The sequence below is a fragment of the Chelonia mydas genome, chromosome 8, assembly GCF_015237465.2.
Source record: "Chelonia mydas isolate rCheMyd1 chromosome 8, rCheMyd1.pri.v2, whole genome shotgun sequence".
NCBI lineage: Eukaryota > Metazoa > Chordata > Testudines > Cheloniidae > Chelonia > Chelonia mydas.
Window position 1 is genome coordinate 17,758,077 of NC_057854.1, and position 24,691 is coordinate 17,782,767.

General features: G+C 42.3%; 2 protein-coding genes across 3 annotated transcripts in view; one reads left to right on the forward strand and one right to left on the reverse strand.

The window, feature by feature from the left end:
* GRXCR2 (glutaredoxin and cysteine rich domain containing 2) overlaps positions 1 to 24,691 on the reverse strand; it is an 88,342-nt gene that overhangs the window by 20,385 nt on the left and 43,266 nt on the right. The window contains exons 4-5 of one of the 2 annotated variants that reach the window (XM_043521424.1): positions 5,866 to 6,008; positions 2,908 to 3,085 (exon numbers count right to left, since the gene is read on the reverse strand). The gene's annotated coding sequence lies outside the window, so the exon portion shown is untranslated. The remainder of the gene's footprint in view (positions 1 to 2,907; positions 3,086 to 5,865; positions 6,009 to 24,691) is intronic. The other variant, XM_037906823.2, reaches the window with a different exon arrangement.
* Positions 10,766 to 24,691, forward strand: part of SH3RF2 (SH3 domain containing ring finger 2) — a 73,953-nt gene continuing 60,027 nt past the window's right edge. Inside the window, exons 1-2 of the mRNA XM_027833261.3 lie at positions 10,766 to 10,830; positions 12,023 to 12,532. Coding sequence (XP_027689062.1) covers positions 12,152 to 12,532 — 381 coding nt within the window. The 5' untranslated portion in view covers positions 10,766 to 10,830; positions 12,023 to 12,151. The remainder of the gene's footprint in view (positions 10,831 to 12,022; positions 12,533 to 24,691) is intronic.

A 24,691-nucleotide genomic window follows, 5' to 3' on the forward strand; every position in this document is an offset into this window, starting at 1 on the left:
TGGGGCCAACGATGAGGGGTTTGAGGTGTAGGAGGGGGCTCCAGGCTGGGGGGGTGGGGCCAAGGGGTTTGGAGCATGGGAGGGAGCTCTGGGTTGAGGCAGGGGATTGGAGTGTGGGAGGAGGTTTTGGCTCTGGGCTGGGGGTGTGGGCTCTGGGGTTGGGCTGGGGCCGAGAGCTATGGAGTGCGGGAGGAGGCTCCAGGCTGGGGCCGAAGCGTTCATAGTATGGGAGAGGGCTCCAGGCTGAGGCAGGGGGTTGGAGTGTTGGAGGGGGTACAAGCTCTGAGCTTGGGGTGCAGGCTCCAGGGTGGGGCCAGAAATGAGAGGTTTGGGGTGCAGGAGGGTGCTCAGGGCTGGGGCAGGGGGTTGGGGCATGGGGTTGTGGCACTGGAGGGGGTGCAGGGTGCAGGCTCTGGAAAGGAGTTTGGGTGCAGGACGGGGTTTGGGGCAGGGAGTTGGGTCATGGGAGGGGGTGCGGGCTCCAGGAGAGAGTTTGGGTGTGGGAGGGGACTCAGGGCTGGGGTGGGGATTTAAGGTGCTGTAGTTTTGGGGTGTAGACTCCAGGTGGCACTCACCTCAGGTGACTCCCCACAAGTGACGACATGATCCTCAGCTCCTAGGCAGAGGCACGGCCAGGAGGGTCTGCACACTGTGGTTCCCAGCCAATGGGAGCTGCAGAGCCAACATTTGGGGCAGGGGCAGTACATGGAACCCCCACGGTCATCCCTCTGCTTAGGAGCCGAGGGACATGTCACCACTTCCAGAAGATGCACAGAGCCACGTAGGGAGCCTGCCAACCCCATGTCAACTGGACTTTTAACAGCCCATTCAGCGGTGTTGACTAGAGCCACCAGAGTCCCTTTTCGACCAGGTGTTCTGATCAAAAACCAGACACCTGGCAACCCTAGTAAGCAGAGGTACTGAAACAATTTTTGTAGTGGGGGTGCTGATGATGAGCCTGTGATGGGCTGCCTGCATTAATTTCTCCAGAAATGTTTTGAACAAAATCAGTTGCTTTTTTTTTTCCTTCTTTTTCCTGCAGGTAAATTTCCCTGCTAGTGAGGGGGATTTTTAAGGTTTGTCCAAACAAACCCCTCAAAAATAATTAAGAAATGATACAATCAAAGAAACAAAGTCAGCTGGTCATGCTCGTCATCTCCAGGGCCTGGTCAGAACTTGCTTTCTCAGGGAATGAAGGAAGAATGGCCAACAACTTATATTATTGTTTTATTTATCTTAAAAGGGGACGAAAGAGAATGCTATTGAAGGCAGGGCTCTTTTCCGTAAGCAGGGGAAAGAAAGAAGCCAAAGGGTAGAGAGAGAAAGAAAACATCTGGCATTGAAGTAGGAGATTGAAGTAGGCTTATCTGCTCCAATGTCCACCCCATGATCCTGGCCCATTAGCCTCTACACCTACTCCCTCCCTCAAGAGAGCTTCCCTACCATCCCCTCCCAGGAGCCCCAGCCTCCAACATCCCAATTCCCACTCCTTACCCCTCCTTGCTGGTGAGCTTCAAGTCTGTCTTTCTGTCCCACTTCCCAGTCTCTGGCATAGTGAGGAGCAGGAGCTTCAGCTGCTGCATTGAGGACCTAACACGCAGAGCAGGACCCAGGTGCTACATCAGCAACGCTCTCAGCCACGTGACCTGCACCACTAGCCTTTCTCTTGCCAAATTAAATACTTTAATGTGGATGGGAGTGTCCACGCTGCCTTCTACCGGATGGAGTGAGACCTGCTCAAATGAGTGACATAGGCCCTCTACTGTTAACAACTAATGGAGACTCAGCATTGCCAACCCCAAGTGTTCAAAAACTGAGACTCAGCCCCCCCTCCCCCCCCCCCCAAAATCAAGAGATTGGCTTAAAAGTCATAATATTTAAAAAATAATAAATTTGGTGTTCTTTTTATTTGCTCTTGAGTTCTGCTCTGCTGCTGTCAAAGTCCCAAGAAGCCAAGCAATGCAGCATGTGGCAATTCTGAAGCAACAGAGAGCCAATGACTATGGATTTGTTGCAGTACATACATGTTATTTTAAATATCCAGAAGAAAATCAAGATCACCTCTGCCCATCTTGGCTGCACAATATCCTATTTTCATTCCACTTTAACAATCTCCAACATGCTCTCTCAAGGGAGTATTATTTACATTTCATTTTAAAATAATGCACTCCCTTCTGGACAGATGCCAGCCTATTCTGAACTGACCTTCATATGGTTTACATTACATTCCCAAATGTCCACTGAAGATAGATTGAAAAGATTATTAATTATTATTATTATGTGTAAAATACAATACTTGATTATTAAATATGTATTGAGGTTCAATAATGCTGTAATACACACACTCACACACACACACAAACACACACACACACCTGTCATCCGGCTGCAGCTAAGACTCTGATTCATATATATATATGAATATATTGTGTATATATATATATATATGAATCAGTTGATATATGTTTAATATTAAGACTGGTCAATTTTTTTGTCAAAACAGCTATTCAATGAAAAATGTCATTTTCATTGAAATTGACATTTTTTGAAAAGATTCTATTTTGATAAAAATTTCTCAATTTTGAAAAAAAAATGAAGTCAAGCATTTTGATCATTTTTATTTTTTTTGTTCCAAAACTAATTTATTTAATTAAAAATATTAAAGTTTTTAAAATATCAAAATTGGAACTAATTGGGTTTTAAAATGAAACATTTCAATCAAAATGATCAAAAATGGGGTTTTGGAATTTTGTTTCACAGGAAATTTTGTAATGTTTTGGTTTCGTTTTGGACCACAAAAAATTTGGAAATCATGGAATTTCCCACAAGATGAAAAATCCGATTCCTGGCCAGATCTACTTAACATACAGCATAACCATTTTTATTGAATCTAAAGTGAATACATACGTGCATCTCCTTATATTAAAGAACATGGCCAAGTGCTGATTTCTCCAACTATGCCTTATTCTGAAGAAGTCATCAATAGAGAGATCCAAGTCACCGAACCCTTGTCACCAAAGAGTGGTCTCAAGACTTGACATTGCAAAGTGGAAATATTTCCGAACCTTCTTTTCTTTGTGTTTAGCTTTACAACAAAAAGACAATGCACTATTAAGGAAAAATGCACCACTGTGAGGAGCTTACCTAAGATCCCTGTGCCACTTAAGTCCCCCTGGAGTCCTATTTTGACTTCAGTGGAACTATCACATGAGCGAAGTTACGCATATGCTTGTGCTTTGTATGATCGGGCCTCAATCTGTGACTAATCGCAGCTGCAGAAACAAAATTTTCTTTCTATGAACATTCACAGGAACAGAACTTTGCTAGCAGAAAGGTTCACACTATATCAAGGGGTGGGGGGGATGAAGCCAAAATTTTTGCTAACAATTTTTGTTACTGTTTCCCCAGTTCTGGACTGAAGCCACCACAATTACACAGGCAGACAGTTTTGTGTTTGGCTGTGAGAATTATGATATACAATAAACTATGAAATATTGTTTTTTGATTTGGGGGATTTGGGAGTTTCTGTTCTCTTCTGTCCGGGTTCCTCTATTGCGTCCATTACTGTGGTTTCATGTTGTCCTGTTCTGTTATTATAGCAAATGTAATGCATGTACTAGACATGCATGTTTTATAGGCTATGCTGTATGTCCAGTATCCATGGCCAGAATACAGCAGCTATGTACAGTTGGTTGCACTGGCCACACTTCAGACCAACATGACACATTGCCCTACCGGAAGCATAGAGTGAGCTCACCCAAATTACAACTTCCACAAGTGTGAGACGGCTACTAACACAGACAACTCACCCCCAGCCTTCTTAGCCTAGGTATTAGTTCTGAACTTTGGAAACACAAGTAGGATCTTCGGTTGCTTGCCAGCCTTCAGAGACAACAACAATAGCAGGTCTGTGTGCTGTGTTTGTGAGTGGGTAGGAGGACAAGTTGTTAGATCTATAATTTGTAGCAGCTTGGAAGTAGCACCCCCACTCCCTGCCGTCCACAAGCTAAAAAAAGAGCCAGAGTTCTATGATTTCCCCAGAGGAGGAGGGAGTGTGACATCCATTTACAATACACAACGTAACAGCAGGCTTCTTCTATATTCCCAAGTGAAATGCTGTCATGCACATGACCTCTGCCAGCTCTCCCCCCCATCACCACCCACCTCTTTCTGACACATACACTTTTAATATGTGACACCACCCATACATAGCTCCCTTGGTTACAGCCCTGTGTTGCGGGCTACGCAGAGGTATTCTGGAACTCATGTTTATGCAGGGAGTGCAACATACATTCCCCTAATCAGCGAGCAAGCTCTGTATCGCCAGCTCTTTGGGTTGGCTGCAGCCCAGAGGGCACAAGCAAGAAGTTCCTGGGCTCGGGAGGGTCTGGGGATTGCAACTGTGGCCAGTCACTCCACAAGAGGGACAGGGTGGCATAGGTGGAGGCTCACTTTACCTTTTCAAGCCACTTGGCAAGCATTGTCGTCATTACAGGCAGAGCGCAGAGAGACTCCTCTAAGTTAATGCTCAAGCATTTCCTTTCCATATCTTTCTCACACATTTCCATGTGGGACGGAAATCATCCACATTTATGCTCAGGTGGAGAGTGAATTTTTTGGGGCAGTCTGATGCTGTGCCATTTTTTACTCATTGAGGACAAGGAGTGGGCAGTACAGTTTGGGGTTTTTTTTTTAAATGTTTGCTTCTTAAAAATAAGAAAAGAAAAGACGAAATTCTAGTGTCTCTGTAGCTTCAGTAGAACGTTGAAATAGGGGGTTAAATAGATTTGAAATACCTCTCTGTGGACACAGGGACATAGTCTCTGTGTCTGTAGAACTCAGTGGGATGTGGTCCTGAGAAAATCTGTTTTGATCTGGCAACGTACAAGTGCTTAAAAAATAAATAAATAAATAAATACGCTTTGCCTGTGTGCACTGATTGTTGTTTTACAATAGCAGGATTTTCACTAATCATCTCCCAGTGTTCCATTGACACAGCGCACGCAGGTGTCCATACACCGAATGGAATTTCACATTTTATACGATCTCTCCATGTTCTTTTAACTCTGCTTACACAAGCACATGAAGGTTGGAGTGGAATTTTTGTTTTTAATATATAGGAATGAATATACATTATGATATGTAAAACTGACAATGAGGCAAAGCTGAACACGGAGGGAGGTCAGCTGATCTAGGTTCTATTCCTGACTCTGCTGCTGACTGAAAAGTCACACAGCTTGTTTTCCCATTCTGTAAAATGGGACGATGACATCCATCAATATATTTTAAGTGCCAAGTATCATGATCTTTTACTGGACCGACTTCTATTGGTGAGAGAGACAAGCTGGTCCAATTGGTGGGTATTACTTCACCCACCAATCTAGCTACAACAACACAGCACACAAGTATTATTATGTAAAACATCAAAACTTGGGGACAGTCAATAAAAAGGTGGCAAATTCAAAATCCTTAGAAGGATATGTATTTTTCATACAATGTGTGAATAAACTGTGGAACTCACTGCCACAAGATGTCATTGAAGTCTAAAACTCAGCAAGATGCAAAAAAGGACTGGATATTTATATGGATAACAATAATATCCAGAGTTACAATAATTAATGCTGATGAATTTTGGAAGAGAGATATTAAACCTCATGCTTCAGGGTTTAAACACAAACTCCAATGCCTAGTCTCATCCTAATCCTTAACAGGATGGCAGATTATCCCACACTTATTTAGTGCAAGATGGGTTTTTTGCACCTTCCTGTGATGCATCTGGTGCTGGCCACTGTTAGCGGTGGGATTCTGGAAAGATGGACCTCAGCTCTGAAGTGTACCTGTTCCTATGTTATGGAACATACTCACAAGGATGTGCAGAAATCTTGCAGGGTTCTTCAAGGAAAGACTTCACAGAAGACTGGTTAAGGACATTTTGGGGTGTTGTCGTTTATCTTTACAGCACCCCAGTAGGGTAGACAGAGGCATGACATCCCAATGGCATTGACAGCCTAGAGAAAACAAAGGTGACACCTGCTGCAATACTGAGCTCATTAAGCCTTGACAGTCAGCAGGGCATTGTCCTGCTTACTAACAACAACAATCCTTTCTCCTTGAGGGAGTGGGAAGACAAATTCCCACAAAGCTGGGCATGTTCATTCTGTCCTCAGTAATTGACTTTTAACTCTCCTCTCTGGGAGGGCAGAACAGAGAAAGTTCAATTTAAAGAAGAACAAAGTTTACTTTGACTTTAGGAATATAAATTGTCATTCAGTAGAAGGCACCCTTTGTAACACAAGAATTGAAAAATAGACAGAATAGGTGGGTAGTGAGTGAAACAAGGCCAGACTACGTGATAACCACAGGTCTTTTTTCCCAGTTTCTTCTTGCCAGGATGCTGCCATGCCTTCAGCTCCTGTTAACCTCAATGGGAGCTGCAGGCATGCAGCACCTCACAAGCGCTAAGCACATTGCAAGACCAGGACCATTGTTAATTATAACATAAGTATCAAATGGAAGTTTTAAAATGAAAGGGAAGGACTGACAGATTTATAGCTCCAGACACATAATTATAAGAGGAACATCACTAAATCAACAGGCAGGCAAGATAGTCTAAGCTAGTAGGTTATGCATGGTGCTGGGAGCCAGTCAGATCTTGTGTTCTAATCCCAAAATGACACTGATTTGCTGTGTGACCTCATGCAAATGTATCCACATCTTCCTAGTTTCTCCAGATATAAAATGGGGATAATACTTACTTACCTCACAGGAATGTTACCAGCATTAAATACTGTTGGGAAAGTGCTTTGAAGATTAAAAGCATTATATAAAATGCAAAGTATTAATATTATGGTAGCACCTAGAGACTCCAGTTGAGATCAGGGCCCCATTAGGCAATTGACAAACTCTTGGCAAGAGAAAGTCCCTGCTTCTGAGAATTCACAGTCTAAATATACAAAACAGACAAAGGGTGGGAAAAATGATTTTATAGATGGGGAACTGAGCCACAGGGATATTATACGATATGCCTAATGCCTAAGTATATATTGTCATTCCCATGTGACTGCAATCTTTACAGGTGCTTCCAACAGCTGAAAGTTTAAAAGAGGAGATGGTTGAATAGTCTGCATGTTGCCACAGAACTGCAAAGAACACTTGCCATATTAAAGGGTCCAGTCCTGCAAGATTCTGTGCTACTTTGCCTCCTATATAAAGCAGTGGGAATTGGGGTATTCAGCACCTTATAGAATCAGACCCCAGTTTCAGGTTAGCTTTTAAAACTTCAGAAACCTTCATTCCAATTGTTTGAACCAAATTAGAAAGATTTACAAAGGGAAAGAGTAGTAACTGGGTTGGGTTGGAAGGATAGAGTCTTTACAATCTAGATCCTTATTTCAGGTGCTTTTATGTTCAGTCCTGAGTGCAATTTTACCAGTATAGCCAAAGCAGATGAGAGGTTACATGTGGCTTAAGAACAATTAAAATGGATTTATTAACAATATCAAAATCTAGAGGGGGGGGAATTAGCATTATCCAGCATGCATGAATGCGCCCCCACCCCAACCCCCTGCCACACACACACACGCACACACAAACACACCCTTATTTTTAGAGGTGCTGAACACCTGAAGCTCTCATGAACCATACTGGACATGTGGGTGCTCAACACTACTGAAAGTCAAGCCCATATTATATACCCGTTTATACCTGTGGGGGGTGGTAGGGGAAATATATGACTGGGGCATAAAGACTCACCAGAAGCACTGGATAGAACTGGAGTGAAAACAAATCTCTAATGTTCATTTAGAAACATACAATTGAGGTATGTCAGGAATTTGTGGAGGGGGGAAACCTATTTTGCTTTTCCTTGTATCTGGTTTCTTCAGTACAGGGCAGGCCATTATTCCCCTTGCTACAAAGGTGGGGCATCAGGATATTAGAGCAAAAGCAGGCATCTAAAGAGGAGGTCAGCTTATAAAACAAGGGACACTGATGCCAACAGCACAAATTAAAAGGTACCATGAACTTGCCTTCCTGTTCCATTTCCAGCTAGGACATTTTGTTATGATTTGGAGCTAGCACATAATCAGGGGAGCGCTCATTATTGTATGATGCCTTATTGAACCACAAAATGAGGAAGTGTTTACTTAAATGTTATATGCTATTATTGTAGGGCTCAGTCTTCCCATGTACTGAGCCCCCACAAATCCCATTGAAGTAAAGGGAAGACAAGAGTGCTCACCTCCACAGGCATGCTCAGCACCTTGCAGGATAGAACCTTACAGAGCAGCAAATCTGCTAAATGATCCCTAAGCATATTGGACCCAATCCTGCTCTTACTAGAGTTAATGGTAATATGCCCATTGACTTCAGTGGGAGTAGGAGCAGGCCCATTGGCTCATAGGAGAAGGCCACTAACAATTCTGAACCCTAGTGTCGCTAGATAAAGGAAGTGTGGACTGAAGTGGATCCCATAAAGCACCTCTGAAGTCTGGGATGAGGGTAAAGTGGAGACTCATTTCCATCCAGCCCACTTGCGGAGATATCCAGGACAGAGCTTGCTACCCCAGCTCCAAAACTCTCTGGGCTTGATTCTTCATTCTGTCCAGCCTTCCTAGTCCAATCTCAGATGGGACTACGATAATACAAATAATGATAATGTAAGAAAGCTCAGGTAAATTTGGGTCTAAAAATGAGTCATATATCCCTCCAAATGAGATACAAAGTTACATACATACAAAACTACATACAAAGTTAGTTATGAAACCTAGATTCAATCGGAAATGACTAAAAGATCCCCTAGTAACGATTTTTTTATTTCTTGTGACTACAACAGGGTTTCCACATCCATAGCAACAACAGGATATGGCCCATTATTTTGCAATAAATGAGCACTAATTGAAGCGTAAAATGTATCTATTGAGCTAAATAACTTGGTCATATAAAATGTAATGTCTACCACACTGTGATAAATTCTCAAAAATTATTTTAATAATTGATTAGTGTTTAACGTACCATAACTGTAATACCCAATCTAAATTAAAAATGCATTTGGGAACCTTAAAAAGTGTTACCAGTATGTTCATAGATCCATGTCTTGTTTTGTTTTTAAACTATCCTATAATACCTTAAAGATTTGGAAACATCTTTTTGCAAATACAGACTAACATGGCTGCTACTCTGAAACCAATGTGGAAACTGTATCCTTACTGCTTTATTCCCTTTGCAATAAACATGTCACAATATTACCTTTTTCTCTTACTCTATGAATTTAAAACATTTAGAATGGTATAAATGAGCTTTTTTTAAAAAGCAATATATCATTTGTGGAACTCACAGACTTACGATGGGATGGAGGTAAATAGCTTACTAAGTTTCCTTAAAAGAATTATACATTGATCTGAACAAGAATACCATCTGCAGTTACTCTGACTGCGCCAGAGTCACAAAGGGACTTCGGCATTGCAAAGCAGCACATCACACCACCTACCTTTTAGATTACCTAGAAAATCACTGGGATTCACAGAGCCTGGGGCAGGCACTAGGCTCCCAATACAATGAATGGGGAGAGAGAGGGCCTAACAATGGGATTCACAAAAGCCAGCACAGTGACTTAGGAGCTGCCTACGCTAGCCAATGGGAGATGCTATGGCAAGAGGTATATCCTAAGCCCTGCTCTTCTCAGGGAGTTAGGTGTTTAAAGTTAGGTTCCTTTCTCCCCTCTGCTTGAAGGGGAGAAAGGATTTGCACATGGGTCTCCCACATCCTAAGTGAATGTCCTAACCACTGGGCTAAAAGTTAGATGGTGAGTACCACCTCCACCGCCTCTTCCAAAGGGATTTTGAATGGCATGCAATCTGGTAGGTAGCCTCTGCGCACGCCTGCAGAATCGGGCCCCACAGCTGCCCTTCCTATCTTCCCCTGTTTTGTGAATCACACTGCGGCTTAGGCGTCTGGGTTGCTAGAGTGAGGCATCAGTGCAAATGCCCAGAGGTAGAAACATAGGCATCTAGGGAACTTTTAGCCTGAAAATTTAGGTGCCAAGTAGGTTTTTAGGTGCCTACTGGGTTAGGTGGCAGCTGATCAGGGGTTTTGTGAATGTCAGTGGCACCTAAATGTTGGACTTAGGTGTCTAAGTCCTTCTGCGACTTTAGCCCCCTGTATGTAGATAAGATATCACAGTGCTCAGGCTTGAAGACAAAGCTGATCATCAGAGCACATCAGAAAGTGGATTCTCACTTCTGATAAAATATAACAAAGAGAGGTGCCATTGGAGGGTCTGCTGCCTCCATAACCAGTGCTAGAAACAGGGTATTAGTCTATGGATCATTGGTCTTTTCCAGTATGACAAATCTAAACTCTTGTAATGCTAAGTTTAACTGCTGCCTATTTCCGAGACTGCATCTATCTTTTTTTCTTTGCTTTGTTTTGATTAAAGTGTTTATAGCAAGGAAGGTTTAAAAGTGGTTCCTGCCTTTTCCCAGAAACAAGCACAGTTGCATAGACAAGAAAGAGGAAGATCCAAATTCTGATCTCATTTATGCAGTGCAAGTCCAGAATAAACTCCACTGAGATCAGAACACCAAATCAGGATCTGCCTCCTAACCAGAACGATGGTACAGGAATTTCTTTCTGAAACTTGCTTATGAGTAGCTTATGAGTCAGGCAGTGAGAGAGTTAACAGGGCTGGACATGTAAGTTGATCTGTCATGAGTAACATACATAGTTGTTATGTTAAAGTTTTCAACAGGGTTGCAATTTGGGGAGAGGGAGAGCTCTTATCTCTTGAGCTGTGCAGAGCTGATTTTGTCTTAGAAGGGGCACAGATGCAAGGTTAGTGGTACTTCAAGAATTAGCAACCTGCTCAAGTTTCCTTTTGGGGCAGACATCTTCAAACACAAGCTTAACAAATGAAGTTATGCTGTTTATAATGTTCCTTATCGGTGGGGAAATGTTCCAGTATATATTGATCAGGATTACTAGGCAAAGTATTCTACAAAATCTTTCTATTTAACGTGGCACAGGTGCTGCACTGGATTTTCAGAGAGCAGGTTTCAGGGTTAGCAATAGTTGTTTCAACATCAGAGGGGAAATGATTCTTGGTTAGGTTTCTTTTACACACACACACACACACACACACACACTCTTCTACTGTGTGTTATAGAACTGTACTTGTTTTCACAAGCCATAACTTGAATCCAAAATGTATACATGTTTCAGTGTAAACCAACATACAGTTGTAAAAGGAGCTAAACAGGTTGAGTGACTTTACATTGTGGGAGGGAATAATGACTTCTCAGGTTGTTTTGGATACCCAAAGCAACTAGTCTAGGTGAGGATGAAATTGCAGAGCTCCTTAACTAAAGCAATACTAAACTCCTTAACTAAAGTCTCTCTTCAAGGTACAAGAATTATGTTTGTATTTGGGTGACTTTTTTTATATAGAATTGCTGCCAAAACTAGTAGAAAGAAAGCTAATTAGGAAAGATGTTAAAAATGAAACAGTGTGGGTGTGTGTGGGATTGTGTGTAACTAAACTGCTGTGTTAAGACTGAACATATTTACTCTTGACTCTATGGGATATTTACCAGAGGATCTCCGCTCCTGATCTGGTTAACGTATTGTTATACTATTCATAATTAACATTACAATAGACTGCAAAGCATTACAGCGAAGTTTTCCTACAGTACATGTCAGAAGGAATGTTCTTGTCTTGATTGAGTTGCCCTGCTCTGGGGCACTGGCATGAATTAGTATAGTTGTCTCAATCTGAGCTGCGGTTATTTATCTACCCTGACAAACAGAAACTTGGTCTCTCCTGCAGCAGACTTGAGCTTGAATACAATTCTTCTCACTAGTACTGAATCACAAATGACTCACTTCAAACTTGGATGTGAGCGCAAAGTATACATTTGCAAATTGGCTCGTGAGGCATTGCTTTGCAATGTAGGTGGGATAGGTTTCATACTGTAGCAGTCAAGTTCTGTTCTTTTTTTCCCCTCCTCCTCTCTTTTCCTTCATGCAGGATGGTTTTCTGAGTTCAGGATTTCAGTGTCGTTTTTGAAGGTACTGAAGCAACTGCTACCCAATGCTCTGGTGAATGTATCATGTGGACTTTCCTGGCCTCACGTGAGACTGGAGTTCTTCACTAAAGATGGACGATTTCGCCATACTTGACCTGTTGGAATGTCCTGTGTGCTTTGAAAAGCTAGATGTCACGGCCAAGGTGCTACCATGCCAGCATACCTTCTGCAAGCCTTGTCTACAGGGGATACTGAAATCCCAAAACGAGCTGAGGTGCCCGGAGTGCAGAACCCTAGTCTTCTGCAGCATTGACGAGTTACCGTCCAACTTGCTTCTAATTCGCTTACTGGACGGTGTCAGATATGGACAAAATGTTACGAGGTTTGGCTCAGTCCAAAGATCTCGGGTCCTGACCTCTCCTGCTTCCATCAGGAGAGACAGGGGAGATCCAAGAGGTTTACAGCTTAATCAGTACAGGCTGGCACCAAATCCCAGGATCCATATGGAAGGGGTAAGGAGAGTCCATGTTTCTTAATATCTTCATAGGCAGAAAAAGTTGCATTATTATGAGTCAAGAACTATGAAAACCTTCATGTTAGTAACACTGCAGAAATACTTAAAAACAGGAGAGATTAATTCACTTGATTACAAATCTGCCTGCTGTCTCCCTGTGATATTTGGCTATTTTGAGCTGATCTCTGCAGTAACAACATTAAATCTCAAGCTTATCAAAAATAACTTGTCTTTCTGAAAATCAGGTTGCAAAAATTTCAAGAAAACAATTTTCATTGTGAGTTTTCTGGTGCTTGCTAGTTTCAGTTGGGCCAGAAATATGGTGTGCTCTGACTTGCAGATGATATTTTGGTACATATATCTCCCGTCCGAGATTAACTCAGGAAATGCAGAATCATGGAAGTTAGAGATTGAAAAGTCTTTTCATTTATCCATTGACTGAGACTGGTCTTTTTTTCCCTTCAGTGATTTTACCAGTCTAATTTTAGAAGTCCTCAGTGGTTTTGCAGCATCCCATAAGAGCAGTTTTTTCTTATATATTCAACTCATGTTATTTGACCCTTTGAATAGGTTTGGTTCTGTCTGCATTTGGTGTAAAGGGTGGCATTAGGTTTTATTTTACCTGCACTGGATTCCAGTCCCTAATTTGTCATCACTTCGATTCCTAGGCACTCTTCATATAATGCTCATCCAAATCCTTTTCATAATACTCAAGAACAAAGGGTTGTAAAGGCAGAGGGTATCTGGGTAGAATGGTTGCCAGAGACATGAATTTATAAATGTATATACAGTGAAGAAACACACACTTGCATGTGCATAGTGTTTATGTAACATTTATGTACAAGCATATTTCTGTATACATTTAGAACCGGGTACAGTTTGTTATACTGTACCCTATATAAGTACAATTTGGTAGATGCATCCATTAAATCTCACAACCTCTGTTGAGTTAGAAACTCTTCTTGCATGTGTGGCACTTTAAAAAATGATATTTGAAGAATGAATCTCAGATTTTTCCCTTAGTGTGAGAAAATGTGACATTGTTGCCCGAGAAGTTTATGCACTGGACCTCCTTCTGATGTGGCCACCAAAGACCTGTGCAGTTTAGGGGAATGGATGGCTGTTATTATCAGTCCGTGGTTCAAATCGAGCACAGTTTGGTGGTAGTGATCCAGAATTCCTACTTCCTGGCAGCTGTTGGGTGGTGTATGAGAAATATGTTGTATCTTTATTCCAATTTCCATCAATGACACAGTGACATTAATGGCATCCCATTGCAGCCTTATCCAAGAGTCTGAATTTCCCTCAGTTATAGAAGTCTGTTTCTTTAAGATCAGGACTGACATACATCACAGGGACAGCATGGGTAAGCATGCATTACCGCTGTGTTCTCTTGACCTGGTCTGTAGTAAATGAAGGGCTAGTGGTTCCAAGACTGCCAATCCACAACCTTTCATCAGCCCTAAATTCATATGATAAATAAGTAAATAAATAAATACATACACACATACAGAGGAGGGAAATTAGAAGACTTGCTTTGCTTCCATTATTATATTGTTACATTCATCATGCATGCTGCAGCAAATGAAATTTTACAATTGTTTGGTCACTTGCAATCTCCTTGTGACAGTAAAAAGTGAAAGGTGAGGGTTGTTCAACACCAGATTCTTTGCAAAAAAGGGAAGACATTTTATAAACTGCAAATCCCACTGGAGAGCATTAGCAAACTTGGTAGCCTATCGGTGGCTATTATTGTAATCCCAATGCGGTTATTAAGTGAGCACACTGGCCTTATCGCTGCCAGCAGTCGTCTTTCATTTTCATTCCGTTAGGTCACTGGCCAGATAAGAAACCAGAGCAGGTCAGCATGGAGGAAATCAATCACCTAGTTCTCTTGCACACATACCTGTTTTGCCCCAGAATATATTTAACCCAGATCAGGCAAATTCTGGCTGCAACTCAAACCCAGTCCCAAACTTCGTAGATGAATCACAGCCCAAAGGGCCTAAACTGCAATATTCATAGTGTGATTCATTAAGTGGAAGGTTTGGAAGGCACAATATCATAAGAAATCAATCTCCTGCTATTTACTTTATCACGTCATTCTTTAAATTATTGAATGAGTGAACGTAGGGCAAGTGAAGAGTTAGTTAGTCCTAGGGACTGAAGTTCTCTAGCCATGGAACAAATACATCAGATAGTGGAGATACAAACTTCCTTTGACAATACCCAGATCTGTGTTCTTCGCCCCAGAGAACAACACCTGGGCATTTCTGCCTCCATTACCATGTAACCCTTGGCCTCTGTATTAAAGCTGCCAATGAGAATGACAATCAGTGGCATGGCCAGTGATGGGTTTTCCAATATAAAATAGCTCCCCTCTAGGAGCTGGAATTAATCACTGATTTATTTCAGAGAGGCTACTAGTCACTTATCAAATAGCAATTGTTTTCAGTCACTATCACTATGGGCTGACTTTGCACCTTGAGGTGAAAAGTTTCAAAATTTATCCTGTTCAGAACCCTTGTGTCATCCAGCCCCCATTCAAAAGCTTATTTCCTTTTTACGATCATCTTACTCTTTTTTCTCTGTGTGCTTTAGATTTTACTTAGCTCTCAGGACAAGGAAAAACCTGTTGCTGATATTGTGCAGTGGTGTCATGCAGCTATTTGCTCCTACCAAAAACAGTTAAGATCAAATTACCCTTGAGAATCAGAACAGCTAGTTAGATTATTCCCTGCTGGCTTGGGAAGAGTCCTAGACAACAGGACTGTGATGTTCTGTTCATTGCTCTGGCACTGCCTCACTGAGTAAGACCGAGGAAGTCACTTAACTTCTCCATGCCTTAGTCTACCAATCTGAGAAAAGGGTAGAACAACATATTATAGGAGAGTGCTGTAAAGCTTAATTACTTAATATTGTAAAGCACTTTGAGATCCTCAGCAGTAAAGTACTGCAAAATGCAACATGTTTTGGTAGCTCAGTATATATACAGCAGTGACATATTTCCTTAGCTGCTGTACTGGGTCATTCACACACACCCCTAAGTGAACTAGCCCTTAGTGTTGACTCTCAAACGCTAACAATTAACCTCAGACGTGCTTATAGTGTAAAAATTCAAGACTAAGAAATTATGGCTGATCTTGTCTACATCATGGGAGTGTTTGAGTTTATGTTCTCTAATCACCAAGATAAATCACGGTAATCTGAGGCCCCCATAAAAATGGAAGTTGTTGCCCATGTTGTGAACATAGCTACATAGAGGGAAATGGTTTTCTGTTAAGCAAATTGGGAGGAAGGATAGTCTTCTGGTAACAGCACAGGAATAGCAATCTGGAGGCCATTTCTTCCATCAGACTCTCTGTGCGACCTTGGGCAAATACCAAATTATAAAACCCACATTGACTTCAGTGGGATTGGGATTAAACTACCTTAGTTCTCCCATCTTAGAATGGTGATACTTACCTAGCTCAGAGGTACTGTACATTGTGAAGCTAAAATTATTTGATATTTGTAAAACACTTTAAGACCCTGGGCTAGAAGGTGCTGAAGGAGCCTTTTCCAATGCCCACTGAAGTCATGGGGAGTCGTTCCATGGGCTTTGGCTCAAGCTTTAGATGTGACTAGCATTATTACTATATAGCTAGGATGAAGGGATTTTGAAAGACAGCAGCCTGGTCTCTTGGGTATTTTTAGATCTCATAGCTGTAGAAGAACAAGTTTGAACTTCTGATATGATTTCCCTCTCTCTTGATCCTCTCCGGCGGCTTTCATAATGTTCTTGAAATGACTTGATTACAAAAAAATACCCAGTTTAACAAAGTAGTGAAAACCTCTGGGAAGATGCAGAGAAATCTCTTGAAGCCTATTGATATCTAGCTCACTGTTTACATTCAGATGAACTGTAACAATGATTCAAATTGGTGACTCTTCTCAGTTTAAGATTTCTGAAAAACAAGCTATTAGAGCCTCTGATAAAGAGCAATCTATTCCTAGGAGAAAACCCACCTACTACCTTCTTGCCACTGTTATTTCCCATTTGATGCAGAGTAACTCGTGAGGCTGCCCTGGCCATTCTCCAAGATATTATTTTTTAAGAACTCCTAAAGAATCTTCATTAACATTTTAACCTTCCCCACCCCTTCCTCTCTCCTGCCCCTGCCACATATACACAAGGAGAGAAACCACCCGCCTACACACCTCTTCTGTTATTCCACATCCTTCCCAGCACCTCCCCAGTCATATTTAATCCTTTCCTCCATCAGCACCAGGCAGACTCAACACATTCCTGCAGTATAATAAACAACTGTCTTCTAGATCTCAGCAAGCAACCCACTTATGGACTGGATCTGTGAGAACAGTTTTGCACATGGTGAAATTAGGGGAATTCACCTCAGCGATGTTTTTACAATGGAGGCTGGGGTGAGCCAGACATCTTTGGGGCACATTCAATAGGTACAGTTAGAATTTCTGAGAAGGTAGCTCTTGAGGGAGAGTTGAGAGCATTATTTTATTTTTAAATGTTTCTCATTTGGGGCATGATCCAAAGCCTACTAAAGTCAATGGAAAGGCTCCCTTGAAATGAATGAGCTTTGGATCAGGCCCTGAGATAGCTCAGTGAGATTAGCATCTCAGTTGTATGAGCTACCATAGTTCATTACAAGGCTAACATCAGTCACTTGCTTGTGTGTGCATGGATGCAGGGTCCATGTATGACTGTAGTGGGGAAGATCAGTGATGCCCAATGGAAATCGTCTCTCTTCCCTTCCATGGAAAGCTGTGCGTCAGCCTCAAGCTACTTCCTCTTACAAGGCTAATAAAATAATCTATTCTGTTCCATGCCTCACTGCACCTGAGATGTGTCATGAAAGGCAGAATCGGGAATACAGTTTTCTTCCACTTAGGAAGCCATTCTACAAACATATGGAGCTAAGAGAGATGGAAAGAGCTTAGAGCTGGGCACAAGAAGACCGTTTGCTTGGATTCTCAACTCCTGGCAAGCCTCTTGTTGCCACTCATACTCAGCAAGCTGTTGCTCTTCAGCCTCTTGAGCTCCGGAGGAGTGTTCACAAAGCCAAAAAACTAAAACAAATCCCATCACCACAGAGCAAGCAAAGAATTCAAACCATTCCAAGCGCAAAGTGCATACGAGCCTCAGCAGAGCTGCTGAAATAATGTTATCTAGAGACAGACCGTAGCCAAGAATTTCACAGCCAGAGCCAAACTCCTACAAAGGGAAAGGGTATTTTATAGTTCCAGCGCATCTCTAAATATTTTTTACCTGGTGGTACCTAAATCATTTGTATTCATGCTCTGCACATGTGAATACAATGTAATCTGTTTATATATCATACACAAATACATATGTGAATCATTATACAAACACCACAGACGTGCAGCCACTTCTGAAGTGGAGGACACAGACAATTGAATAGTGCGCAGCCTGCTGCACAAGAGCCAGGGGCAGGAGGAATTTTTGCAAAGGAAACCAGGGCAAACCTCAACTGTTACAAATAGTGCTATGAGATCTTTAATGCCTATGTAGAAAGCATAAGACTTTTGCTTTTAAAAGTGTTATCTGAAAGATCCCCACACAATAAACTGCATAGACTCAATCTAACAGAGGGCTAAAGGATTTGCTGGGAACTGAATGCTAGGGAGTGTAAATAATTTAACCTGAATACTTTAGACTGTTAAAAGCCATCCTCTCCATGTGCAATATATGGTTACTTTCTAGGTGAGGGCATACTTCATAGCTCAGGGGAAAAGCTACAGCATGGATACAAACTAAATAAAATACATTTTTGACAGCCGTGAGAAGAGTGAAAAGTTTCCGTGTGGAGCACTATGCAAGAAGCTTCCATGGTCCTCCAAAGTGTAGCAGGGCCAAACTATACCCCAGACACAGATATTCTGTTCATGAATCATGCCACTAAACTGCTATTTGGGCGATGAACATTATAGTGCATGGAAAATACAGGAAAAAAACAGAGCCAGGCAAAAATATCCAGAGAGTATGAAACTCTGCCCTTAGAAACACAGAAAATACTAGTCCACCTGAGGCCTATGTTCTTGTCTCAGTGGAGAAAGCCCCCCCCCCCCACACACACACACACACAGAGCATTTTATGGGAGACAGACAGATACCTCCTCTGTTGAGATAAAAATACAGTATACTCCAACGTCACCACCTTCACACTGAGTCCTATATATAGTGACTATGCCTTGCTATTCTCTTCTCTTCTGAAATCATCTCCAACTCCTTTTTGAATTGACAGACAGGATTTACTTTGCCAGCTCTTTTGAAACTATGCGTCCAACATTCTTTGCACTGGCACCCAGGATTCTAGAAAGAGGAGACAAGTGCAGCAGGAAACAAGTTATGGACCCATTGCAATACTTAGCTTTCCTCCCCTTGCATTCTGCTCCTTTCCAGTCTCAGGAATGACCTAACAGCACAAGGCAAAATCCTGTCCTTACTAATTAGAGTCAGGTTGGGCTTGGAGGGGAAAGGAGTGGATAGATGCTGAGCATGCATTAGGAACAAGAGCTTTCCTATCAATGCACACTGACTCAGGGTGAGGCACACACTGCTGTTTCTTTTAAATGAAGGACCATTTTCTCCCTGGCTAGCAGCTACTGCAGGCAGTGGTATACGTGCTGCTCACTTGGGGGTCTGTTCATGCCACGCTGGCTGCCATTGTCCACCAGCTAGAGATGAAGTCAGTTCTCCTTCCATTCCTGGGGCTGGGCTATGCTGCTGGAAAAGGACGCAACCTACGCCCCCTTTCCCATACTATTGCCCCAGGTCAGGATTTGGCTTATGGTGACCAAAACAGCATAGGGTATCCTACAGTGTCATCAGTTAGGAGATCCAGGGAGCCAGCGTTCCTCCCCCACGAGGCTTTTGTACTTCCTCAAAGTTCCGTAGGCTGCTGAGCAGAGGGGCGGGGGATGGCCTGACACCTTTAAGCAGAGGTCCTGTGCCAAATTAGTACAGCTGCTACTAGAGCGGTGTGGATTTCAGCACCACTGACATTTGATCTGACTGCCCCTCCGTATGGATGGAGGGGCAGCTGGGCCAGATTTCATTGGGTTGTGTTGACACCTGGCCCATGGGATCTGTTTCTGAATGGCAGAGCTTGGCCCCTGGTAGCACTGGCTCATGCCCAATGTGGGTAAGAGACGGGAGGTTCCCCAGCTGAGGGAGACCTGGGGTCCTTACAGGGGGTGGGGAGGAAACTGGAATTTACTCCACTCCTAAAAAAAAAAAAATCTGAATTGGCACCACTGGTATCCTACATGTGACTTGACTAATGATTTCCCTAGTGCTAGAACAAATTATGCAGTTTGCACTGTGCACCCTCTGTGCATCACAACTTGTTGCCCCCCTCCCCCGATGGTCTTAGTGTGGTAATTGACGCCTAGTGGAATTAGAAAGCAATTCACTGAAATGCAGAGAGCCTGACAATATGAACAGCAAAAGAGGCTAGCCCTAGAGATACAGCAGGCTTTCAAGAGGCAGCACTGCATGCTACGTTTTAAGGTCTCTATATGTCTCCTGCTAGCCTATGAAAAATATAGTTACCAGTGTGTACAGGATACAGCAAAACTTTCAGTCATGTTCATTAGATGGAAGCACAATCCAAAACCACAGCTATAAACACCCTCAGTGACGAGGATTTCAGCTCTGAATGGTGCAGCATTAGGAACTCACTAGAAAGGCCACTCATGTAAGAACTTTAGAAGAAAATTTAATCTTGGAGCAGGAGAAAGGATGAAGCACACAAATTCACCTAAAAATGTGAGTAGGGATAAACGGGCTCAGTATGGGGGAGCTGAATGAAATTATCTGGCCTGTCTTATACAGAAGGTCAGACTAAATGATCTCATGGTCCCCTCTTACCTTAAAAATCTATGAATCTACTAATCGCTTACCTGGTTAGAAACCTCTAATCCAGCTGTGCTGGCTGATGATGAGCAAGAATCACACTAGTAATGCAGAGAGTGAACCAAATAACTACAGGGAGAAAAAGTCCCCCTCCTGAACCCATCTATCAGTAACATGGAAAGACTGCAAAGATATTTATCTCCGATCCATTACAGAGCACCCTATACTCTTGTTCACGCAACTGGTAGGGGAACAAAAATGACCATACATGAGCCAATTTTGTGCTCCATGCAAACTCTCAGCTGTTTACCATCCCATAGCATGAGTGCAGTTCTGACTTGGCATGCATGGAGAAAGCGACACACAGTGTGCACGGGTTTGCACTAAATTAATCACGAAAAAGAAAGCAAAGAGGTTGGATTAGGGTAGTGCCGAGCATTGACAAATAGCAAAATGACCTGCCCTAAATCTCAAAAGCTGGTTTCCCTAGTTTTACAAAATTAGGTCCTGAATAGCAAAACACACCCCAAAAAAGTGTTTTAATTTGTTACCAAGGCAATGAGTCAGACTCAGATGGCAAGTCAGGAATAGAATAACCCAGGCTTTCAGCAGAGTGCTATGTTCATCTATTAAATACTGCAGTTGGAGGCATGGATGGGGAAAGTCTTAGACACTTTTATTCTCCGGTCAAATATTCCACACTGGTGGTTGGTTGGGTTTGTGATCATGGAGTTCAAGTCAAATGGATTGATTTTGTAATTTTCATTGCTGGACGAAAGGGGAAAGAACAGGCAGATTCATGGGTCAGTTTTGCTTTTAGTCTGGGGTTATTGTAAAAGATGATCTGAGAGGTCTGAGGCTAGCTTTTGACAGGAAGAACACTGATTCATTGCTTCAATTTTAAACTCTTCTCTTGGTCTCCTTCAGTTCTCCTCCTCGCTAAGAAAACTATAGCATTTGCAGATAAATGTTGGCTTTTGTTTTGTAGGTATTATTTATGAGGCATTCACACCAAAAGATGCTTCCTTAGCAGGCACTTTGAGTAGCATTGATACTGTCTTCCATATATATATAGGTAGCAGAATGAGACAGCTACATACTATCCTTCCCCAGCATCAGATTGGCACACAAAGAATCTAGTGAGAGATGAGAAGAACTTCTGAGAGTGATCTTGGCAGTAGTGTCAGGCTGCACACTCACTATCATTAGGGCCCAGAATGATGGGGATGGTCTCTTCTTCTTTAAGAGAGTTGGGAATGTCTTTGTGATCTTCCAAATGGTTCCATCACTGCTTGACCTACCACATGCATTGGTTATCTAGACACATACTGCCATCTTTTTGGCAGCCCTACCTGTCTGTGAGAAGTATCATTTTCCTTCTCTTGTTCAAGTACCACATAATGCACAGACATGTCATCTGGATTATGCAGGCAACCCCTCTTGACTCAAAGTCTCCAGGCACCTACTCTGTGATGAAAATTCCCACCCAGCTTGTCACAGTACTTACTGAGGTCCTGGTCAAGAGTGCATGCTGCCAAGAGACCGTGTAGAGCAGGGATAGTCAATTATTTTTTGCCAAGATCCAAATTTCTTGGTCAAGGTATAGTTGAGGTCCAGACTCCACAGAAAAGAATAAAAAAAACAAACCAATGATGATAAGTAAATAAAAAGATTTTGGGGTCTATTCGAAAGCATCTAGTGGTCCGGATTTGGTCTGTGGTCTGCCAATTGACTACCCCTGATGTAGAGTATGAGCACCAAGGTCTTCCTGTTGTTGTTGGGGCAAGGTCTGGTAGACCCAGTCATTCACATCCAAGCTAATGGTTAGAAGCATGTGCCATGATTAACAATATTCTGCTCTGAATTAACTTGCTGCAGTGCCTATGAATCACATACTGCAGTGCCTATGAAGAGAGTGTTTGGGGCCCTGTGCAATGATTCTTACAATGGTGAACAGCGACCTTTCAGATGATTTCCTTTTCCACTTGACCTCTCAACAAAATCTCTGGGGTTTTGCACCTTGGCCAACTTTCTGCTCTGCAGAGGTTCATACCTTCCATGGGCAAAGACCTGGACAAGAGGACCCAATAAATCTTTTCCATATGTAATTCCTATGATTACACAGGTAACCAGCTTTCCTGCTAGTGGAGCATTAGCAGATGACCACCTCTAGTGATTGCTGCTGCTATAAGCAAACTATCAAATGTCCATCCCCTAAAAGCCCACAGTCACCCACTCAAACAGTTACTAAACACTCTGCTGTCCCTGACATTTTCCTGCCCTTGGTGATAAGCTCAATGGTCAAATTTGCCCTACTCTAGGAGAATTTAAGGATACTGATGGCTACAAAGACAAGCAATAAGATTCTTAAATCAGAGGAACAGAAGCAAAATACAAACTTCCCATTGCTATTGACAATAATCCTGGGTGAGGATTAAACTGTGGTTCTAAAGTACAAGGAATCAGGATTGAACATGTTGAGGGCTGGCACATTTTGTTTCTGATGCCGTTTAAAGATCATGACACACAATTTAAACAATGTCCCAGATTGCTGACACAGTGGTGGGGAAAAAGTCCGATAGCAATAACCATGAATGGAACAGCTGTAAAAGGTTTGATGCAGAGGCTACAGCTCACACATGCCTGTTGTAGCTACCACCAGCAGCAAATATACTGTGCCTCCCATAAGCTACAGGACCAAGATGATACATACTGCTGACAAATCCTTCCCCCTACTTCCTCCTTCCACCTCCCCAAGAAAGAAGATAGGAAAAGGTGAAGATGGATAGGGACATATCTGAATAAATCATCCTACCACCTACATAATATTGTATGTACAAAAGAATTTGTAACCATCAAATGAAGCCAGATTCACGTATAATCCCTGAATTATACTTTGTTTTGACATTAATTCTGCCTATCTAAAAATGTCAGATACAGTAATACTTAATATGGTAGTGTCATCATCCTGACCTGTTGTGCGGTATTACTGTGCACTGTTAAATAGCTGATGTGTTCCACCCCCAGGATGGGTGCATTTCAGTAGTGAGTCATGTAATTTCAGGGTGTAAAATGCTTTGAGATCCTTTGTGATAAAAGGGGCAAAGTATTATCTTTAATCATTTTTTTTCTGCGCTGTTTCAGGCATGACCCCTCCCCAGAAAATAGCTGCAACTTTACACCAAATTCACCACATGATGTAACTGTGGGTGTGGTTGTGTATCGAATGCAAATTAGGGAAGTGCTGTGATCTACATTGGTGAAGCACCACTGGCTGCCGTGCAGATGCACAGCTGCAGCAGAGTAGAAATTAGCCCAGTAACCATAATTTACATGCTCTTTACTTTATATTACATGCTTTTATATACTATGTTTGGTTACTTTTCCTGATATCTTTCTTCAGTCTGTTACACCCCCTTACACCTGGTTTCTGACCAATTTACTCCCAATGAGTAAATTAGGCCAGTGTTTTCCATACTTTGCTAAATCTACATCACTTACATCATCAGCTTCCATATGAGTTGCAGCCAGTCCCACCAGGTCTGAACATGGCTCATTCATTAACTAGAGCCACAAAGCGGCTTTCACCTAACGTCTAAAATGAATGAGGAGAAAATAAGGCAGATTTGGTGAATGCTATTAAAGTACTTTCACAGGGCATGGTTTTATTCTCCCTGGTGTAAAAACAGGCTGCAGGGGAGATGCTAGCATTCCTCCTGAGGGGGGAAATAATGCAAAAACTACCCAACTGTCTGAATTCACAGAACATAATTATATGAAGAGATTGAAATGACAAGTTTGATGGTTTTGTTCTATGTGACAAGGCTGACGTTAATGCTGTTAAAAAGAAGAAAAACAGAATTGTAATGGTAATGAACTTACCTTCAAATGGTTCCTTTCAAGCAGTTGGATCCAAAGAGCTTTGGAAACTTTTTGAAGTGATTGTACAAACTCTATAGATGTAGGGATCACTTCTCCCGCCTTTGAAACGCTGTCCCCTCTGGGACATACTATTAAATGGGGGGTAGCAATGGAAATATAGGTCAGTTATTGAAATGGAGTTTCTAGTGCTTGTCTTTCTTCTGAGAAGGATGGAAGTCAATACAGCAATAAAAACCTGCCTTCTATTTCTATGTGGTTCTAGCACTATACGAGGATGCACGAGACCTGGATTCAGTTCCCAGATCTGCTACAGGCTTCCTGTGTGACTTTAGGCAAGTCAGTTAACGTCTCTGTTCCCCATCTGTAACAACACTTCTTCCCCCA